The 23743-nt window shown below is 33.2% G+C and overlaps 1 protein-coding gene across 1 annotated transcript in view; it reads left to right on the top strand.

Annotated features, from left to right (window-relative positions):
- The window catches only part of LOC114330350 (LIM/homeobox protein Lhx9), an 811204-nt gene that overhangs the window by 583359 nt on the left and 204102 nt on the right, over positions 1-23743 (top strand). Inside the window, exon 4 of the mRNA XM_050661390.1 lies at positions 13538-13938. Coding sequence (XP_050517347.1) covers positions 13538-13938 — 401 coding nt within the window. The remainder of the gene's footprint in view (positions 1-13537; positions 13939-23743) is intronic.

Here is a 23743-nt window from a genome sequence, read left to right as displayed (position 1 = left end):
CTGTTTCCAATCTTTCTCTACTACTATTTCCATTCAAATCAGTTCCAATATAACACTTTTTATCTCGAGCATCTCACAATCAAGGACACTCGAAAATTATTCCTTTTCCTGTTCTTTACACTCTACCTATGCCTGAGCGGCATTTGGAAAACTAAGCTACATCCTTAAAAACAACTTTTTAAGACCAACACTAAAAGGCAAAGAGCAATGAAAAGACAAATGTTGCACATTAGACTAATGGATGAAAAGAGAAACGGGTGGATAAGAGAGAAAATAAAAGTTGGGGATGTTAGACAAGAAGTTAGGCAAAATTAAAATGGAGATTTGTCGGACGCAATATAAGACACAAAGAAGATCGATGGAACAAAATTCTTATAAATTGGAGACCGTGGGAATATAAACGAAGCAGAGAAAGGCCCTAAATGAGATGGGCAGATGATATCAAGAAGCACGAAGGCTCTAGATGGATGACTGTAGCGACAGACAGAGAAGAATGAAAAAGGATTGGGAGGCCTATGTCCAAAGATGGACCGAAGAAGGTAGATAGATAGATAGATAGATAGATAGATAGATAGATAGATAGATATATAGATAGATAGATAGATATATAGATAGATAGATAGATAGATAGATAGATAGATAGATAGATAGATAGATAGATAGATAGATAGATAGATAGATAGATAGATAGATAGATAGATAGATAGATAGATAGATAGATAGATAGATAGATAGATAGATAGATAGATAGATAAATAGATAGATAGATAGATAGATAGATAGATAGATAGATAGATAGATAGATAGATAGATAGATAGATAGATAGATAGATATGTAGACCTATAGGACTGGCACATTTATGTTCACATTGATAGTGAGTGTATTCAGTTGGATACTCATTGTTCTATTACTTCTTCTGCTTACAATTACAAGGTGTACCTTCTACTTGTTCTACCGTGACTGTTTTAACTAGTGTATGTTAATTGCATCCATCGCCAAGATCTCTCGATTTATTACATTTTAATCGAGTTTTTTTCTTGCCTCTACCTCTTTCTTTTTCCTTTTCCTTTTCTCTATTCTTTTACCTGTAGTACTTCCGACATTGTGAGTTGCAATCCTGAGGACTAGGTTCCTTGGTCCCTTCCATCCTAAAATGGGAACCCCGTTGAGACTTCCCCTGAAAACCTGAGGTAGCCCTTCACTACTTGCAGGGGTCAGGCGAGGCTGCAACTACGCGTCGCTTACATGAACATGCCTAGCCCCTAAACTGTTTTCCATATTTCTTCACACATACACACACATACTCGTATCAACCCCAGCCCCGGGGGACATGTGTGTTCCAATGGAAAAGTGGGACCCACATGTCCGAAGATTAAACCAGTTACACCCCGTAATGGAGTGCCCAGCTATCTGACCAGCAAAACTATACCACCACATCTCCCCATCGAATGACATAGCGAATGAGGAGGCGTTGAACTTACTTTGGATGCCCTGGGTAATAGGACATCCTCTGTATTACTTCATGTGATTAAGCCACCTGATTTTAGGGGTAGCTAGAAGAGCTTTTCTCCCTAATAATGACTTAGTTAATTTTTTACTTTACTTTGGACTTGTGTTCTAAAAAAATATGTTCCGGACATCAAGGTATTATACCGATCTAAATCCGTGTCTTGCTGTCCTCGCCGTGCGTGCTCGGTCACCCAGCCGGCGAATTGGCAAAAAAAAATTTTGATTTCCTCGACGGCTGAGCACTCCAAAATATTTCTTTTTTCCATAGTTTTGTGAGAAAAACAAATACGTCGTATTTTTATATTTAACGCATTTTTATACATATTTTTTGGTCTACTTACCAAATCCTATCTTGTCTATGCCTTTCGGTACGCCTATGTTCTTTAACTCAACTCATAATAAAGCAATTGACATTTTATTTTCTGTAACATTCCTATGAAGTCATTTTCTGTTAAATTTATTGAAAGCGTCTATTGCTACGTTCAGTCAGAGCGTAAAGCTAACTGCGCCGAATTTGCATAAAGACACTCGTAATTTTGCGAGTTAAGTGTGGTTTTGTAGGCATCTTGTCAATCCGAATAACATTTCCTATCGAGTGTGGAGGAGAAATGACCCCCTTTACTGCCAGATCTCATAACTTATATTATATATGAACGAGAAAGATGTTTATATGAAAATTATTCTCGAATTGTTAGTGTGTGTCGAAGGTAGTGAAATTAGTTGTTAGTTTCATTGCAGTAGATATTATTGAATAAATAAACGTGTAATATCAATTCGAATTTTAATGGTGCTAAATCTTTATTATAAGAAACTATTAACTCAGTGAGTCTCACAGTGGACTGTAATGACAATAGCGTGAATTTAAAAAAAAATAACATTAAAAAAACGGACCTTAAAGTAATTTGTAATAAAAGATTTCCTACCTCGTCAGTTCTCAGTGCAAAATCTTCTGCAGGTCTGCTATTTCCTCGTACTGCTATTTCTGAGTTGGAGAAGTCACTCGCGAGGAGCTATATTTTGTATATGTTACAGTTCAAGTTGATTCTCAGTTAAAGTTGACTCCAACTAGTTGGAGTCAACTCCAACTGAAACGAGCAGTAAAAGTTGATTTTAAAAATTTAAATCAACTTTTACTAGTTGGAGTTGACTCTTACTGGATCGATTCAGTAAATGTTGATTATACGAGAATCTCAAGGGCATTTTTGATGAGTGTGCGTTTCTTTGTTTTGACCGTTTCAACTACTTATTAGTATAGTCTGTAACGTCGCCCCCGTTAGGTAAATTATTCTGATTCGATTTTTTCCACAAACCTACTCAAAGAAATATGTACATCTGTATAACAAATACACAGGGTGTCACGCGGTACCGCGGTCGAAAAATTGTTTAACCAATTGTTGTTAACCAAATTCACAAAAATAATTTTTATCTACTCCATCTTATATTATGTAAAGCAGCGGTTCTCAATCTATGGTACATGTACCACTGGTGGTACATATAATTATTTGCGGTGGTACACAAAACACACAAAAACTTAAAATAGTAGTACATAGTAAATCTTGATTATACAATCTAAAAATATAGAAATACAATAAAATAAACTTTAGATGGTACATGACTCATAAAGATTGAGAACCAGTGAACAGGTTTTATTGTGTGAAAATTGTAAATATAGATAGCACTACATGAAGGGTTTAAAGTGTGTCTGAAGTAACAAACAGTTAAATGGGTTTTACTTTTTCGCACTGTTTTTTAGCACACTGTCATATAATTAAACATCCTTAACTTTCGCCTTCGGGAGGAAATCAGACACGCCCTTGCAACGGCAACTGAAATGCTTACAAAACAGCGACCACGGAAGCAAAGATGGATGACAGAGGAAATATTGGATTTAATGGATGAAAGAAAAAAAATGAATATTACCATCCTTGGATTATAAGCTTTCATTTGACACATCATTTGTCATATCGGAAAAGAAATGAAAGGCAGAATTTACAAATCAGTCATCAGACCAATAATGACATACGCGGCAGAAACACAACCCGACACAGAGAGGACAAAAAGATTGCTCGAAACAGCAATTTCAATACAACAAAGTGATACTTTACTGCCGAAAATGAGGGCAAATGAGTACAATAATGAATGATTTTAGTGACGTTTGGCGATAAACAATGATTTTAAACAAATTCGCAAAAATAATTTTTTCACTTCGTACAAATTTTTTTTAGATCCTTTGGGCCTTTTTTTCTCTAAAATTGACTGTTGTCGAGTTATTAGCGACTTAAAATTTAAAAATCGCCAAAATAACCATTTTCAATGTTTAATAACTCGGTTAAAGATAATTATTGTGAAAGTCGAGCGAGCGGCCGTGGAGTAACGGCATAATCGCTGGCCTCATACGCCAGTGCACGTGGGTTCGAGCCCTGCAAAAGACAAACCATTTTCATTTCCAATAATGACACGAGCCGTCTCACCGTGCCTCGGAGAGCACGTTAAGCCGTAAGTCCCCCTGGGCTAGTGTACATCGACACTAGTTACTTGAAACAGGGTTAAAGGTGTAATTGGCGCCGGAACTGTCCGAAAGGCAAAAATGCCATACGATATTATATATTATGAAAGTCAGAAACTAAAAAAAAAATCAAAGATTAAAGCTACCTCTATAAGATCCTGAAGAAATTTTTGTCATTATTTCATTAATAAGATATTATTTTTAATTATCAACAATGAGCGCTAACCGTGTATTGAGGCGGCCGTCAATGTGAGTGCGAGTGAGATTCACCATTGGACGGCTGGAATGGTGCATCTCTTTAGCACTCACCATTGACGGCCGCCTAATACGCACTTAGCGCTCATTGTTAATAATTAAAGATAAAGCTTAGTAATAAAATAGTGACAAAAATTTCTGCTGGATCTTGTAGAGGGGGCTATAAACTTGGTCACTTTCTGACTTTCATAATAATGGATTTTAACCGAGTTATTAAGCCTTGAAAATGGCTATTTTCGCATTTTTCAAATTTTAAATCGCGTATAACTCGACAACAATCAATTTTAGAGAAAAATCACAAAATACCTTTTTTCTACGAGCGTGCAAAAATGTCTACTTTCGCGAACGCGTTTTAGTTTAGAAAGTTTTACTTTTCCGCACGCATGTTAATTTTCTGCACGCGTTTTACTTTTCCGCGCGCGTTTTATTTTCCGCACGCGTGTTAATTTCGATATGTTAATATGGCCTTAAAGTAATTATAATACATACAATAAACTAATATCTTCTTCTTCAGGTGCCATCTCCGCTACGGAGGTTGGCAATCATCATAGCTATTTTAATTTTTGAGGCAGTAGCTCTAAATAGTTGTTTCGAGCTGCATCCAAACCACTCTCTCAGGTTCTTCAACCATGAAATTCGTCTTCTTCCGATGCTTCTTCTGCCATCTATCTTTCCCTGCATTATGAGTCGTAGGATGCCATACTTCTCGCCCCGCATCACACGTCCGAGATACTGTAGCTTCTTTTCTTTAATTGTAAGTTCAACTTCCTTTTCTTTACATATTCTTCTCAGTACTTCATTGTTTGTAACTCTATCTACCCAGGAAACCCTCATAATTTTTCTATAGGTCCACATTTCAAAGGCGTTAAGTCGTCTCATTGTCTCTACATTTAACGTCCATGATTCCACTCCATAGTATAGAACACTGTAGACGTAACATTTTGTTAGGCGTACTTTAAGAGCTAATGTTAAATCTTTGCTACATAGGACCTTTTTAATTTTTATAAAATTAGAACGTGCTTTTTCGATTCTGACTTTTATTTCTGCAGTGTAGTCGTTATTTTCTGTTATTCCTAGTATTCCTAGGTAAGTGTACTTTTTTACTCTTTCGATCTGCTGGCCCTCTACTATCAAGATTTCGTTAGTATTATGGTTGTTTTTACTAATTTTCATAAACTTCGTCTTTTTGATATTGAGAGAGAGTCCGTACTCCCTACTACACCTTACTATTTTACTCATGAGTCTTTGCAGGTGTTGTAAACTATCGGCTATTATTACTGTATCATCTGCATATCTGATGTTGTTAACTAAGACTCCATTTACTCTTATGCCGACTGTTTCATCTTCCAGAGTTTCTCGCATTACCTCTTCAGAATAAGCGTTAAATAATAGAGGTGATAGTATGCAGCCTTGCCTGACTCCTCTCTTTATTTCCATTTCTTCAGATGTTTCTTTTTCAATTCTTACTATTGCTCGCTGATTGTAATAGAGGTGTGTTATTAGTCTTAAATCTCTTTCATCTAGATTTTTATTTTTTAGGATTTCCATGAGTCGATCATTTTTTACATAATAATATTTAGATATTATTTACTAATTTATTTCAAATATATCTTATTGTGTTCATGTTTTAATGAAATTAACGCGAGAATTCGATGAAATAAAATAATTTTGACATAATATTCGAAAGTCAAATCAGTAGACAATAACAGTGGTTTTGAATCGTCGTCATGGAAACCAAGATCGTCGTCATGCTAACCAATTATGCTGAAAGTTTGGTTTTGACAACCTTGTCAAAGAATTAATTTGTGTATGTATTTTCATATTAATTAAATTAATTGATTAAGATTTGGTCATTTTTTAAAGACTCGTAGAAAAAATATTGTTCCTAACGCTTGCAGAAAGTCTCTTTTCCACACTCGACTGCTTGCCGAACTCCGCGTCGTTCGGCAAACTGCAGTCGCGTGCGGAAAAGTATGACTTTCTGCACTTGTTAGGAAAATTATTTTGTGAAGTGAAAAAATTATTTGTGTGAATTTGTCTAAAAAAAATTGTTTAAACAATTTATCTATCAAGGTACTGGAGCGACCTGGTATGGATCAAGGACCTCTTTTTGAGTAAGTTTGTGCAAAAAATTCGAATCGGAGTAATTTACCTAACGGGGGCGACGATACAGCCTAGACTAATTTGAACATATTCAGTAACATTTAATTTCTAGAATCGGCTGTTTGTGTGAATCAGAATCAACTTTTACTAAATGGCATTGGGAAGAGTATACTTTTCCTAGTTGGAGTCTACTTTTACTAGTAAATGTTGAATATAAATCTTCATTTTATATTTATAATCAACTTTTACTGAAACCAGCCGTTAGAGTTGACTCCAACTAGTTGGAGTCAACTCCAACTAGATAATCAACTTGAACTGTAACATATACACTTTTCAGACAGAAAGTTGGAAGCGACTGTTCTGTCTTTTAAAATAATACGAGTAGGTAATTATAAAACAAAAAACTTTAAATGCTTTTTCTCGAAAAAGATAAAAATTAATAATTTAACTCACTGAATTAGTAGTCTACTCGTATTTACGGATTGTCCACCAAAATGAATAATTTTAATATTGAAAAATAAATTAAAACTTTTTTTACAAAAATACAATTAAAAATAGTATATTAAGTATGGAGAACGGTAAGGGTTTTATACCGATCGAAGACAATTGTTTGGAGGAGGAGCGGAGCGACAACTCCAATTATTGTCTGAGATCGGTTACCCTTAACGTTCGACATGCTTATAACGTTTTTTGCACGATTGATACCATTATAAATTATAAAATTAAACCTTTTCGTCATATTGACTAGTTTCATTCATTTTATCGAGATAGATACTTTGGTTGTTAGGTAGTAACTAGGGTGCATAATAACAATGGAGAATTGAGTTTTTATTTAGTTGTCAAAATTTTAAGTACAATTTTGATTATTATAAATTAAAATATGAGCGAAAGTGAATTTGAAGAAATTGAACGGGCTTGGGAAGAAGGGTGTTCCGCAATTATTCCCGAAAAATCCAAAATCCGTTATCAACATATCTACCAAAGTTTTAAAAAATGGTGCGAAGGCAAGAATTTAAGAATCGAAGAAAAGACTCTATTGGCATATTTCGTTCCAAGACATATGCAGTTGAAAGCTCCTGGAAGCCTCTGGGCAGAATATTCAATGATTAAATCCACCGTTTTTCTTTATGATGGCATTGATATTTCCAAGTTTTCAACTTTGATCGCGTATTTGAAGAGAAAAAATGTTGGCTACAGGCCTAAGAAAGCGAGCATTTTTACACGGGAGCAATTTGAAAAATTTCTGATGGAAGCACCGGATGAAGAATTTCTAGTTCACAAGGTAATATAAGCTAGTTTAGGTAAAAGAAATACTCTAATGAAGATTTTTTCATAATTTGTAGGTCGCAATGATATTGGGAATATCTGGTGCCTGTAGAAGAGAAGAATTATATAATATTACTATGAATGACATCCAACAAACCGATGGTTTAATGATTGTAAAAGTACCCAATAGAAAAACGAATATCCAGCGTACTTTTACAGTCGTTAATAAACCAGACGATAAAATTCCATATTTAGAAATTCTGCAAAAGTATATAAAACTTCGTCCATTACAAGTAAAATCAAATCATTTGTTCTTAAGATACGCCAAAGGAAAATGTTGTGCTCAAGTAATAGGGAAAGGGACAATCGGGGGCTGGCCTTCTCAAATTGCCAAATTCTTAAATTTGCCTAATCCCGAGAACTATACTGGCCATTCGTTCAGGAGGACATCAGCAACGCTTTTGGCTAATAAAGGTGTTGATGTCCTCGGATTAAAGCGTCATGGAGGTTGGCGTTCATCGACAGTGGCAGAAAGCTATGTAGAAAATTCTCTTCAAAATAAAATAGATTTTGCCAAAAAAATATTGTGCAATACTAGTACTAGTATTGTGCAATACTAATGTATACGATTCTGCAGGAGTTTCTGTTAGCAGTGAAACCACAGCCCAAACAAGTGGGATTTCATTAAATAATTTAACAAATTGTACCATCAGTTTCAATATTAATAAATAATTCGTTAGTTTTCTTTATTCTTTCAAAAAATAAATTAAAATTTAGAGATTTTTTAACTCGACGGTAAGTGAATTACTTACCGTCGAGTTGGAGTACTTACCGTCGAGTTGGATTACTTACCGTCGAGTTGCTAGTAAATGTCACCTACTGACGTAAAATCTGTCACGGTAAACAATCAAAAATGATCAATCGTGCAAAAATGTAAATTATAGGGGTATGGACGGACCAGGTGCGAATCATTACTTACAATAAAACCTTCATTCTACGAAAAATCAAACTTAATTGTACTGTATTTAGCAAAAAACTGGATATTTACTCAATACCTACATAGACTGTAGTACAACAAGGGCCGAAATACTACACATAGTTTCCAAAGTTATGCATCACCTAATATAATGCTAATTTTTATAGTTGATTTTTTCATGAACAGATTAACGAATTTCTATAATTTTATTTATTATTTTAGATTTTACTTTGGTATTTACACAGTTGGGCAAATGTTTACCCAAACTTATTTTTTGTACTTATACCGGGTGGAAGAAAAGAAATGGCTTTCTTATGTTAAGTTTGAGACACCCTGTAGCGACGAGAAGATACAAGTGTGAGTGTGCATCAAAATCGTATTGTAGTCTTATGTTTTGTGAACATTTTGTTTTTTGAATGTCCCTGATAGAGAAGGCGAAAACGGCGGGTTCGTTGGGAAAAATATTCCCATGAGATTTTTTTGCATAATCCCATTCGTGAGACATCCCAGAATAAGGTTCAAGAAGTCGCCCACGTGAAAAGTGGTCCAAATTTTTTTTAACAATATGTTTTAATCAAATTGCAAAAATCAATATATTTGGCCCGGATAAATGTTTTTTAGATGTTTTGGATCATTCTTGACAAAAAAGGTCTTTCATAATTTTTCTCTCAAGTTAATCGTTTTCGAGTTATAAGCAATTTAAAATTTGAAAAACGCGAAAATGGCCATTTTTAAGATTTAATAACTCAGTTAAAAATTATTATTATGAAAGTCGGAAAGTGACTAAATCAAAGCCTAAAGCCCCCCTACATGATCCTGAAGAAATTTGTGTCATTAATTTATTACTAAGCTGTTATTTGTAATTAAGAACAACGAGCGGTTTGATCGTATTGACGCGGCTGTAAATGTGAGTGCGAGTAAGATGCACAATTGGACTGCCGGAATGGCATCTCTCTCGCACTCAGCATTTACGGCCGCCTAACACTTGCATGGCGCTCAATATTATTACTTAAAAATAACAGCTCAGTAATAAAATAATGACAAAAATTTCTTCAGGATCTTGTAGGGGAGACTTTAAACTTTGATTTAGTCACTTTCTGTCTTTCTTAATAATAACTTTTAACCGAGTTATTAAGCTTTGAAAATCGCCATTTTTCGTTTTTTTCAATTTTCAATTGCTTATAACTCGAAAACGATCAATTTTACAGAAAAATTATAGGAAAACTTTTTTGTCCAGAATAGTCCGAAAACCTAAAAAAAATTGTCCGGGCCAAAAATATTGATTTTTGCAATTTGATTAAAAAAAAAATGGACCACTTTTTACGTAGGCGACTTCTTGAACCTTATTCTGGGATGTCTCCGAATGTTATTATGCAAAAAAAATCTCATGGGAACATTTTTCCCAACGAACCCGCCGTTTTCGCCTTGTTTATGATATCTTTAGTAACCAAAAAAATAGACGGATTTATTCTTAAACATGTATTTTAACTGAAACAAAAGTCTAAGATACCCTGTAGAGAGTAAAAGGTGCAAAGATCTTTAATATCAAAGAAACTAGACGGTTTTACTCTTTAATTTGTGTTTTAACTGACTACATGCGATACGTGAGGAGGCCATGTCTTATCATACCACTAAGATGAAATTATTTCCTATATCTAGTGCGAAAGGAACAGAGTGCTCAAAGAAAGAAAATCTGGGCAATGAACATCTCGCTATTTAAATAGCCTCCACGTATACACCAAATCCGTACTTACCCTGAAGGAAATTCCACCCCAAACACCACAGAGCCTCCATTAAACAATCTTGCCTCTCCTATGTTGCGCTCTGCATACCGCTCACTTGGTCCACAAATAACTCTTAAGGTGTTGCCCAGAATCGTTAACGTTATGTGCCTTTTTGTTTTTAAAGGTTTGTTAACTGTTATTTTTTATTGTTAATTTTGTTTTGTTTCAGTTAAAACCCGTCATGTTAAAGAATAAACCCGTATATTTTTTTTGTTTCTAAAGATATCAGGGACATTCAAAAAACAATATGTTCACAAAACAATACGATTTCGATATATACCTACACTTATACCTTGTCCTCCCTACAGGATGTCTCAAATTTAACATCAGAAAAACGTATCTTTTCTTCCACCCGGTATGAGTACAAAAAAGAAGTTTTAGTAACTCCTTTGTCCAACTCTGTAAATACCAAAAAAAAATCTAAAATTATAAAAAAAATATCGGAATCCGTTAATGTGTTCACGAAAAAATCAACTATGAAAATGAGCATAATTTTAAGTGATGCATAACTTTTGAAACTATGTTTAATTTTTCATGAGTTTGAAAAATTGCATTTAAAATGAGTAAGAAAATACCTTTCTGCACGTGTTGCATACTATATTTTTTCTACACCCACACTTTTGCCAAAAATAAAAGTTTAAATTTCAATTCAATAACATACCTAATAGCTGAAGTCTGAGTTTATTGCACGTCAAAAAATGAGAGTTTATTGCACGTCCAAAAAAAAAAAACAGGAGCCAAAAAATCCGAAGAATATGATACGGTCCTTGGGCCGACCATTTAAAAAAATTAGAAATCACTGACGTGATTTAGGTTTTGAATGTAATAAGGAACTGCGCCGAAATAAACTTCTTCTACGGCCGTGCTAAAAGAGACACTTTCCCGCACGCATTTCGTTTCCGAAAGTTGCACTTTCCCGCACGGCGTGCGTGAAAGTAAATTTTCCCGCACGACGTGCGTAGAAAATTGCATTGCAATAGGTTTAATTGACCATCCGCCATTGAAAACAATTCTCAATGCTGCAAGCATAGTTTTTTCGCTGGAAAGAGCAATTTCCGTTTTCATCTTTCTATTTCTCACCATATTTGCCTAAAATAGTTTATATAAGACACTGGCATTTTCTGATGAGAAACAGTGGTCACTTCTCTAAACCTGAGAAAGTAGTGACCACTGTGCCCCTTTTTGAAATGACCACTCTGCCCCAAAGTACAACTATGTTGTAAATTATTATGCGGTGATGAGCGCGCTAATAACCGGCAAAATAGCGCAAATTTTTTTTGCCGGCACTGTATAATATATTGCGAAACAAAAAGAGATTAAACTAGTGGGGGTGGAAATGATCGTTATAAAGGTATAAAGTAACATTACATTGCATAGTTTCCACACCTTTAGACGTTTGTGACAGGAGTATTTTATAAAATTCTACTGTCACAGTGACAGTTGTCATACTCCTCTTATACGTCCAAAGGTGGGAAACTATGTAAAGTAATGTTAATTTATACGTTTATAACAATCATTTCCATCTCCACTAGTTTCATGTCTTTTTGTTTCGTAATGTAATTAAATATGTTTTCCATCTTTTGCGCTATTTTGCCGGTTATTAGTGCGCTCATCACTGTATATTCAATACAAAACGTTATTGTTTATATTTTTATGGGACAGTAGAATATTAATACATGCAACAATCAACTACATAAAGAAAATAAATTTAAAAATCAAAAATGAATAACCATTTTCAATTTCGTTGCAACACGAAACTACAGCCGCATCATCATTCCAGTTCAATCAGACAGGGCAGCAAGCACCCCTACCGGTTTCGTAACTTATTAGTCTCTCATCAGGAGGCACATATGCTGCTCTCTCTGACCCAACTAGGACAAACCCCGGCGTGCAGTCACGGATTGCAACGAACGAAAAGGCAGGGATGCCCTAGCGGCAACTGCTATCAAAAAAACTAAGTTTTCAATCTAATAGCACATAAAACAATATCCAAAAATGTTATTCTACATCCGACCATACTGAAAACAATGTTTTTTTTTGTTTTTTTTTTAAATAAATTTCCTTTAATCGAATCCGCCAGAAATTTGACAAACTTTGGACAAATTATTACTTGACACTCACAAATTTGTAGTTAGAGTTTTTATTGGTAATCTGCTTTAAGGGGCTATCCTAGTGTAAAATTACGAAATTCATATACTTTTTTGGGAATTTCCAAAATAAAAAGTACTGTACCAATTGTTTTTAAAATTGGCATGAGCATTTATTGGATTAAAAGTACATATAAAACAATTTTCATAACAAAATATTGAAAATTAAACGATTTATGCGCCATCTACTGGCACCGTGAAAATAAACACATAGCTCCACTGCTGCAGTGATTGGGTCTAATAGAGATCCTGAAACAAAAAATTTCAAAGTTATTATTGAAATATAAGTTATTTTCTATACCATCAACTAGGGGTGTTTTGATCGGATAAAAAATGTCAATTTGGCGGTTTTTGAGACTGAAAATGTTTTAGCTAATTTTAAAAGAAATTTTTAACACTTCGTCATTTTTCCAAATTTTAATATTTTTCAAAAATCCTAGTTGATGGTATAGGAAATAACTAATACTTCAATAATCACTTTGAAACTTTATGTTTCAGGATATCTGTTAGTCCAAATCAATGCAGCAGTGGGGCCATGTTTTTATTTTCACGGTGTTAGTAGATAACGCATAAATCGTTTAATTTTCGATATTTTTTATGAAGATTGTTTTACATGTACTCATTTTTATAGTCAATGTTTGTGCAAATTTTCAAAACAATTGGTATAGTACTTTTTATTTTAGAAATTCCCAAAAAAGTATATGAATTTCGTATTTTTACACTCGGATAGCCCCTTAACTACTAGGTTGTATTATAAACTCCAACACTTGGACTTATTTTTGCCTTTCTCTACTGGGTAGCCGTAGTAGCAACGCATTCCATTTAAAAGATATTTTGACGTGACCACTGTGCCCCAATGCCCACTGTGTCCCGGTCTCCCCTACGCGCTGCACTATTTGGGAAAATTTTCTTTATAATTAATGATGTGTAATATGTTATAATTTGTCTTATGTGCGAAATATTATCTAATCAATATTTGTTTGATTTCAGGTTATTTAGCATGAAGAGCTGCGCCCGGTGCCACGTGACGATCCTTTCCTCAGAACTGGTGATGCGTGCGAAAGAATTCGTCTTCCACGTTCATTGTTTTTCTTGTGAAGTGTGCAACGCCATCTTGACGAAAGGTGATCAGTTCGGCATGCGAAACGGCTCAGTGTTGTGCCGCGTCCATTTCGAACTGTCGATGCCTTCGGGGGGCATCTACCACCCCCATTACCCGCCCCCGTTTCCCAGTCCCGATTTTCACCACCACCCCTCTCTGCCTCCGCAACCGGCGGACCCGATCGGTAAAGTTCCTCCCTTCTTTAACGGCGCGCCGACCACGCCGCGGCAGAAGGGCCGACCGCGAAAAAGGAAGCCCAAGGACTTGGAAGGGATGACCGCTAATCTCGGTAAGACAAATTGCTGATTATTTGGAAAATTTGCGGGTTGTGGTTTTCTGCAATTTATTGTTTTTCAGAAAATCCAATTATTAAGAAAATTGCTAGGCTTTCGCTTTCTTAAAATCGTTTTAAAATGTTTGGGTCATTTATAAAATTAACATCTTGCTTTGTCCCTGGGATGCCTTGGTTTTGGTCCAGAGAAATAAGCGTTGTGCCAGGACACTGACCCATCCAGGATGGGTATTTATTATTAGTATGACTAAAAATTGCATATTTACAATGTACTCTACGAGCAAATTAAAAAAAGAACGATCAAAATGCATCAACAAGTTCAAGGAATATTAAAAGCAGCATATATAAAAAGAGTAGCTGTAAGTTAAATAAAAAAGTGTCTAACTTTGACCCTAAGTTTTGTTCTAGGTGAAACTTTTTTTTTAAATTCGTGTAAAAATTCCAGCTGCTTTTCAACTAACAACATGGATATTAACAATAACAGTTAACAATATTAACAAAGTCAATATTAACTAAGTTGTTCAAATTATTTTTTATAAGCCAGAAATGACTACCTTCTTAGTAAAATGTTTTTACAGTGGTAAAAATGAGTTTTATTGAGTTTTTTTAAATATATTGAAAATGTAAGTGTCCTCTTTCATGTGGTACGCGCAGAATCGCTGTATAATTATTAGTTTCTGAGCAATAAAATTGCAAAAAAAGCTCTCTAGGATAAACAAATTGAATCAAAGCTCATTGATAAATCTTTCAATTTCTTGTGCATTATGAGTACTACCTGACTAAACTTTTCATAGCCCTAGGTTAATTTTTATAATCAGGTCGATGCTAGGAATATTTATATTCCAGTAATACATTAACAATTTATCCATGTAAATCACCATCATTTTTGTACTCTTTCGGTTAAGTAAGAACGATAAACAAAATAAATATATACAGGCTCTCCCGAAAAGATTGGTCATGAATAATTATACCACATATTCTGGGGTCAAAAATAGGTTGATTGAACCTCACTTACCTATATACAATAGTGCACACAAAAAAAGTTACAGCCCTTTGAAGTTACAAAATGAAAATCAATTTTTTTCATATATCGAAAACTCTTAGAGATTTTTCATTGAAAATGGACATGTGGCATTCTTATGGCAGCAGCATCTTAAATAAAAATTAAAGTGAAATTTGTTTACCCCATAAAAAATTTATGGGGGTTTTGTTCCTTTAAACCCCCCCAAACTTTTGTGTACATTCCAATTTAATTATTAGTGTGGCACCATTAGTTAAACACACTGTTTTTAAAACATTTTTACCTCTTAGGACTTTTTCGATAAGCCAGTGTTTATCGAGATATTTTGAATATTTATCGAATCCACCACATATTTGTATATATGGTTATAAGTACGATTATAGAGACCTGTTAATAATCTGAAAATGTATTTATAATTTACATTTTTAGGTATATTTTGAAAAAGAAGCCATTCGATAAAAGTTGAGTTATCAAAAAAAAGCCTAAGAGGCAAAACAGTTTTAAAAACACTGTGTTTAACTAATGGTACCACAATAATAGTTTAATTGGAACGTACACAAACATTTGGGGGGCTTAAAGAACAAAACTCCCATACAATTTTTTTGTAAATATTAAAAAAGAAGCCGCATCTCGATAAAAACTCACTTATCGAAAAAATACTGAGAGGCAAAAAAGTTTTAAAAACGTTGTGTTTAACTAATCGTACCACAATAATGAATTAATTGGAACGTACACAAAAGTTTGGGGGGTTTAAGGGATCAAAATCTCACTATAATTCTGTTTTAAGATAATCCTGCCATAAGAATGATACACGTCTATTTTCAATAAAAAATCTTTAATAGTTTTCGATATGTTGAAAAAAATTGATTTTCATTTTGTAACTTCAAAGGGCTGTAACTTTTTTTATGAGCACATTTGTACTAAGGTAAGTTAGGTTCAATCTAACTATTTTTAACTCCAGAATGTCTAGTATAATTTATGACCAATCTTTTCGGGACACCCTGTATAAACGGTTGAGTAAATTCGAGTCACTCGTCATTTAAATGCATACTTTGATATTATTATTTCACATTAATATAATTGCCATATAAGCCGGGACGTTTTGACTCAATTCAGTCTACTCACAAGTCTCTCTGATGATATGTAGACCCTGAAATACTTGTAAGAGAATGAATGGTAGAGAGGCAGAAGGGCCGACCGCGAAAAAGGAAGCCCAAGGACTTGGAAGGGATGACCGCTAATCTCGGTAAGACAGACAAATTGCTGATTATTTGGAAAATTTGCGGGTTGTGGTTTTCCGCAATTTATTGTTTTTAAGAAAATCCAATTATTAAGAAAATTGCTTTGCTTTGTCTTTTTTTCCAATCATTTCAAAATGTTTGTGACAATAATTATAAAATGAATATCTTGGTGCGTTCCTGTGATGCTTTGTTTTAAAGTGGCTTAATTTAATTCAGGACAATGCTAGGAATATTTATACTCCACTAACACATAAACAATTTACAATTTTGAGCCCCTGGCCATTCTCTTATACGTGTTTCAGGGTATACCCGTCATCAGAGAGACTTGTGAGACGACTGAAGTGAATCAGGCTAGCGACTTCTAACTAGGAAAGGTTAAGTGAGTCTCGATAGCGATGAAAGTATATTGCAAACCTAAGCTTGATCAAGCCATCGGGCGATGCTAGGAATATCATATTCCACTAATACGTCAGCAATAATTTACCCATGTGAATCACCATAATTTTTGTTCTCTTTTCGTAGAATAAGAACGATAAACAAAAGAAATTTAATATAAACAAAAGAAAATTAAAACTCGTATAGAAATTGCAAGAGGAGCATTTGTTGTTCTGAAGCTATTTCCTTGTGGCATTTTTATAATCAACTATTTTCAATGGGAAATAAGCCACAATTTTACCAAAAAAAAATGATTTTATTAACGTTTCGAAGCCCAAATCGGGTTTCGTTGTCAAAATACAAAATACTACTAATAAAATAAACAAAATGTTGTTGCTAAGTAAAAAAATTCTTCTAATAATTTATTTAATATGACTCATTTATATTGGCAATTCAGACGTATATTATACATTTTAAAGTAAAATACTTTAAAATGATATCGCCAATATTTATGAGTTGCGTTCCTGGGTCGACTTTACTAAAAGACAGTTCATTCGATTACATGAAATCAATCCCAACTCAAGAATATCCGTCACAAAAAAATCATAGCATGTGATCTGTCTTTAAAAAGACAACCAAATGCAACGATGACAGTAAAATTCTCGCGTTAGAGATTCCATAGTAAATCACGAAAATTTATTTAGAAGAAAAACAATAATTGTTAACATCTGTTTTATTAAAAAATGATTATCCTTCATCGTTTATAAATAAGGAATTGTCAAGATTGGATCGAATGGAACAGAACAACTTAGAACGGGATCCTACAACATTCATAAGAAATAATACGAGGAAAATATCAATACAGTATTTCTCATGATCATTTTTCAGTGCGTCACAGCTTTTCGATTTCTTTCTAACACATTAAATTGTATGTGACAGAAATAAAGGCACGTCGGTGATTACATTTCGTCGGTGACATTTTTATAACATTTATTTTAGTTATTCTAGTTGTCGATAGATGGCGCCATAATAAAAAAATAATTTTTTTTTAATTAGATAATAATATTACAAATATAATCTGTATAATTTATAAGACTGTACAAATCAAAGAAAATACCATTTTATAAATGCAAGAAACACATTTGATTTCTTTTTATTCCAAATTGAAAATAAAATCTGACAACTGTCAGATTTAACTAAAATGTCATGTTAGAGTAAATGTCATAAATGTGTATTATCACGGACTTACCCTTTTTCCTATCATTTGTTACGCACTGAAAAATGATCATGAAAAGGACAATACCATAATATATAAAAGGACTATCCGAGAAACTTAAAAAAACAATAGGAAATAAATTCAAAATTTCAACAACATTCAAAACAACAAACACATTGAGATCTATTCTATCTAAAACTAAACCTAACAATGTACAAGAAAGAGCAAAAAATTGCATTTATAAATTACCTTGTGAATGCGAACAATTTTATTTAGGTGAAACATCAAGACCATTAAACGTTAGAATAAGTGAACATCAGTCTTATATTAAAAATAGAGAATTTGATAGATCTCAAATATGTCAACACGCATCGGATAATGAACATAGAGTTCAGTGGAGAGATTCAAGTATAGTCCTGAAAGAATCAGAGAGTAAAACGAGAAAAATCAAAGAAGCGGCTCTAATTATGCTAAATGAAACCAATTGTGTCGCAAATTCCTCGGTAGAATACAGTAGGATGTGGTTACCCATACTGAAAGAGGAAGTCAATAGAACGAAAATACCACGATTAGTAAGTCAATAACATATCGAGTTAGTACAAATTTTATATTTTAGTATTACTTATTGTATATCTATGTATTATTAATATTATTTATAATTTAAACATATTAAAGTCAGAATTTGGTATTACTTTTTGAAAGTAAATTAAATGTAAGACCAAATACTTACGATGTCGGGATAGTATCACGAGGTTTTTTCCTGGTTTTCCCTTGTGATTTACTATGGAATCTCTAACGCGAGAATTTTACTGTCATCGTTGCATTTGGTTGTCCTTTTAAAGACAGGTCACATTCTATGATTTTTTTGTGACGGATATTCTTGAGTTGGGATTGATTTCATGTAATCGAATGAACTATCAACTATCTTTTAGTAAAGTCGTACCTGGAACGCAACTCATAAATATTGGTGATATCATTTTAAAGTCTTTTACTTTAAAATGTATAATATACCTCTAAATTGCCAATATAAATGAGTCAGATTAAACAAATTATTAGAAGAAATTTTTTACTTAGCAACAACATTTTTGTTTATTTTAGTAGTATTTTGTATTTTGACAACGAAACCCAATTTGGGCTTCGAAACGTTAATAAAATCTTTTTTTTTTTTTTGTAAAATTGTGGCTTATTTCCCATTGAAAATGGGAGCATTTATGAAACTAAGATCTATACTGTGCAATTCTCAGCTGAAGTTACAACTAAGCATCAAGTTCCTAAAATGGTATGCGTATCCTCTATTACTGTATGGATGTGAAATCTGGATCATGAAGGTTAATATGTTGAATAAATTAGAAGCCTTCGAGATGTGATACCAGGTAGAAGATACCAGCAATTTTCTTAATTTTCTTGTGGAGACTGAAGCTAAAATTTTCGCGTTAAAATCTCCTAGTAAGATGTTAATTTCGTGACTCTTCGATACCTATCCTATTGAGGAAAGTCTTGTTATTGTTACTAAAATCAAGAGTTATATTTGCACATATCCATAATTATATTCATAACTTTTAGACTTTCCCACAGTTTATCCTATGATTGATAGGTGAAAAATTATTGATGCTCAAGGTTGGGAGTTGAACGACCAAATTCAAATCCTGCTTGATACTGTCTAGTATAAAGCATGCTTCGCTCCACGGTCGCAACCTTTTATATGTCCAGCAGCTGTCATAATAATTATTTTAATTTACAAAATATTACGCTTTCTTTTTCATCACTCGGTAATTAAATACCTAACACGAATGTTGAAATCCAAATAAAACAATAAAGCTTGTTTTGAGTTTGGTCTAACACAATCAAAATTATGAATGATGTAACATGTAAAATGTTATTAAAAGAAGAGACCGTATTTCCGGCGTGTTTTACAGCAACATAAAATTGGCTGTTTTTGATTTAAACGAAGAGCATTCTAGCATTTATTATTTTGAGTTCTATGGGTCTTCGATAAAAAGTTTTTAATAAAACGCATGATTTCATATTATAAACTCACCTTCAAAAATATCAATAAAATATGCATTATAAAGTCCACCAGATTATTACAAATATTAATGTCTATTAAAATAGATGTATACAGTGAGCACGTAAAGGTTAGAATAAATTCATTTTTATTTAATACGCTTCTTCTTCTTCTGCAGCCTTAAGTAATCCACCTTTGGACATAGGCCTCCCCCAATTCAATCCAGTGTTTTCTATTTTGCGCCACTTGCTTCCATTGCCATGAATGGGCAATTTTGGAAATAAATCCCGAAACAGTTCGATTTTTGTTTTTAAATTATGATTTTTTGGCATATATGATAGTGACGACATCCATCTGGGCGTGATGACGTAATCATTGATTTTTTTAAATAAGAATAGAAGTCATGTGATAGCTCATTTGAAAGGTTATTCAATTCTTCATTTGGTAATATAAACATTAACATAATTTTTTATACAGGGTACCCAAAAAAAGTTTTAATTAAATTAATTGACACAAACAGAAGTATGTATTGTATATAATTTATTTAATTCAAAATACATTTTACTGCTGGCAGGGAACAAAAAAATATAATATTAATTGCACAAATAAATATTGCTTTTCATTTAAATTTAATGTTCAAACTACCAAGAGGCAGTACTGGTGAGTGCCAGCTTTAACATCAAATTTAAGCGAAAAAGAATTTGTCAAATAAACATTTTTTCCTATTTTCTGACTCTGACAGCAGAAAAATGTATTCTGAATTAAATAAATTACATATATTTTTATTTTTGTATTGAACACCTGTCTAAATAATTATGTTAATTTTTATGTTACTGAATAAACACTTGAATAACCTTTCAGATGAGCTAGCACACGACTCGAATGATTAATATGAAGAAAAAAAAAGCAGAAGAACAATATCACAAGCAAATAAAGTAAAAAAATATAAAAACGAATCATTCAAGAAACATGTAGAAAGGAGGTTATTAAACAAATCAAGTCACACGTAGGAGCAAACAAAGCAAAACTGATGGCAAGGGACGAGATTGTAACTAGGTATAAGAAATGTTTTGGAGAGCGTCAAGTAAATGTGAGATAAGTAAAGCAATGAAGAAAAAAACGACGAAAAACAGGATATAAATTCAAACAAAAAAAAACAAAACCAGAACATTCTATCCAGTTGACAAAGCATTGATGGACAGTGACGTAACGGGGGGGCTGTCTAGGGGGTCCGGACACCCCCGAAATATTATTAAATTGGCGATTTTAAAATTAAATAAACACGTAAAAATACACCTTAAGAGGAGATCTTCTTTCTTTCTACCCATAGGGTGTAGGACTCAAAATACAAATGAATGATATAATATCTACAAGAATAATAGTAGTAGATACAACAGACAGTGTGTGAAAAACAAAATCAAAAGGTGGAGAGTACAGTGTATTTGGTGGCATCATAAAATATGAATGTAGTAGAACTATCTCCAATTTCAAAATTTAAAAATACTTTATTACTTGATACCTACATACCGTGACATTCACTTTTGAATATTATATACCCATTAATTTATTTCAATGATACATATCATAAGTAACCTTTTTCTTTGTCAGCTTTAAGAACTTTGCTTTTTAAGTGTACATAATATTATACGATCTAGTTAAATGCATTTGTGTAAAACTCGACTAAAAAACAGTATGGTAGAGTTAAACACTAATATATTTTTGATTCTTTAAAAAATGACATATTAAATTGAATAAGCATAATTTAGGTGTGTTGTAGCGTACTATAAAATATAAATATTTGTTTGTCTCGTCCACCCTGTATTATTTATATCCTCGGATGCAGATACTATGTTGCCAATAGCGGTTTATCGAAGAATTCTAAAACAAGTACTGGATGCTGGATGCCGTAGAAGGAGATCAGCTACTTGGGGAAGAATGTTAAAAAATTATGAACACATGTAAATTACTGACTTTTTATTCAGTGACACAACTGCAAAGATTCCAAGATTTTTTAGTTTTCTTTAATTTTATTAACAGCTGAAGAAAACAAAGAGATGAGTGGAATGGTGGTTGTTACGTATTGATAAGTAGAAACGAGATCTCGAAACGAGATAACAGAATTCGATTATTGGGTGAATATGTTAAAACTTTAAAAAGGGTAAAGCCTGTAGTTGGCTGTATACCTTCGATAAAAAAACGTGGAATGAAGTAAGCACTTCTGTTATAATATATAGGTATATGAATTTATTAAAATTCTTAAAATTTATACACAAGAGAGTGGAAGTACAAAACGTTTTCGGTCAAACTGACCATCATCAGTGTAAACGTCCAGTGTACAAGTAATTGTAACTAACCACTTCCATAGGTGTAAAAACCTCTTAATTACATTATTGTTACATTATATATTAAAAAGTAATCGCCATTGGGTCGATGTCGTAAGATTTTAACGTTGTCTCTAACGAGTTGGTCGTTAACCTCTCACTAGAACACAAGTACCTTGTGCAATTTTCGAGCAAGGATGAAATACATCCACATGTATACCTTAAAATCTTAAGACATCGACTCAATGTCGATTACTTTTTAATATATAACGTAACAATAATGTAATTTAGAGGTTTTTACACATATTGAAGTGGCTTGTTACAATTACTTGTACACTGGACGTTTACGCTGATGATGGTCAGTTTGACCGAAAACGTTTTGTACTTCCACTCCCTTGTGGATAAATTTTAAGAATTTTAATAAAATCATATACCTATATACAACAGAAGTGTTTACTTAATTCCACGTTGAACATATTATACTAAAATCACAATAAAGATGCACTAGAAATAAACAAATCAAGACACGTTTAACGTTACGAGAAGCACTCCCGAATCATGATTTACAATGTACGAGGGTGTATTGATATAAAACTAGCCTTTGATAGAAAAAACAACACTTAGTAAGACGATGTTCCAATTTTTTTATCCCATCCGAATAGTACTTTTGCTCGAGCTCTTCAAAATAGGCCGAAATTTCAGCGACGCCTTCATCGTTTGTTGCGAAATGTAACATTTGAAAAATGCGAAAATGACCATTTTCAAGGCTTTATAATTTGGTTAAAAAATATTATTATAAAAGTCAGAAAATGACCAAGTCAGAGTGACCCCCCTATACAAGATCTTGAAGAAATTTGTTTTATTATCGAAGTATTACTAAGCGGTTATTTTTAATTGTTAATATTGAGCGCTAACCGCGTACTGAGACGGCCGTCCATGTGAGTGTGAAGCAGTCCAATGGTGCATCTTACTCGCACTCATAATTTTAACAAATATTTTATTGATATCTTCGTCTGAATACGTGAATACGTTAGTTAGGTGGCCTTTCTCGAGTGACGTGGAAACAAAAAAAATGAAGAAAATTGCTCCATGGGAAGCTGAGAAAATGCATTTTTTGAACGTATACTTACCGCTTTTGAACTTTGAGATTCCATTTTCTCCAACCCAATTTTTGATTGAAATTTTGGTATTTTTGGTTTTTTTCACAGTTTTTATTATTATAATATGGTCTGAGTCTTTTAAAGATATGAAAATTTATGTGGATAAAGAGTACCGAAATAAGAAGGTAATGTTGCGAAAATAATATTGTTTATATCTTCGCCGTCATGACAGTCAAATTTGACCGGCTGTATCTCAGGAACCATTCATCACAATTAAACGTTTTTTCTTTTAAAATAAGCGTCTTGTCGCGTTCTTTCCAATACCGGTTTCATAATTTAATTTAATTTAATACTTGCCGAGATAAGCCAATTGTTTATAAGCCAAAAAATTGTTAATAGTTTAAAATATTCCTGAGGCTGCTTAAATAGTCGAATTTTAATTCTGTAAAGTACGTTAGATAGGTATAGTGAAGTTTTATACAAAAATTATAGTTATTTTTATGTATTTTAATTATTATTGTTA

The sequence above is a fragment of the Diabrotica virgifera genome, chromosome 9 (genome assembly GCF_917563875.1).
Source record: "Diabrotica virgifera virgifera chromosome 9, PGI_DIABVI_V3a".
Classification (NCBI taxonomy): domain Eukaryota; kingdom Metazoa; phylum Arthropoda; class Insecta; order Coleoptera; family Chrysomelidae; genus Diabrotica; species Diabrotica virgifera.
This window is presented reverse-complemented; position numbering and strand designations above follow the sequence as displayed.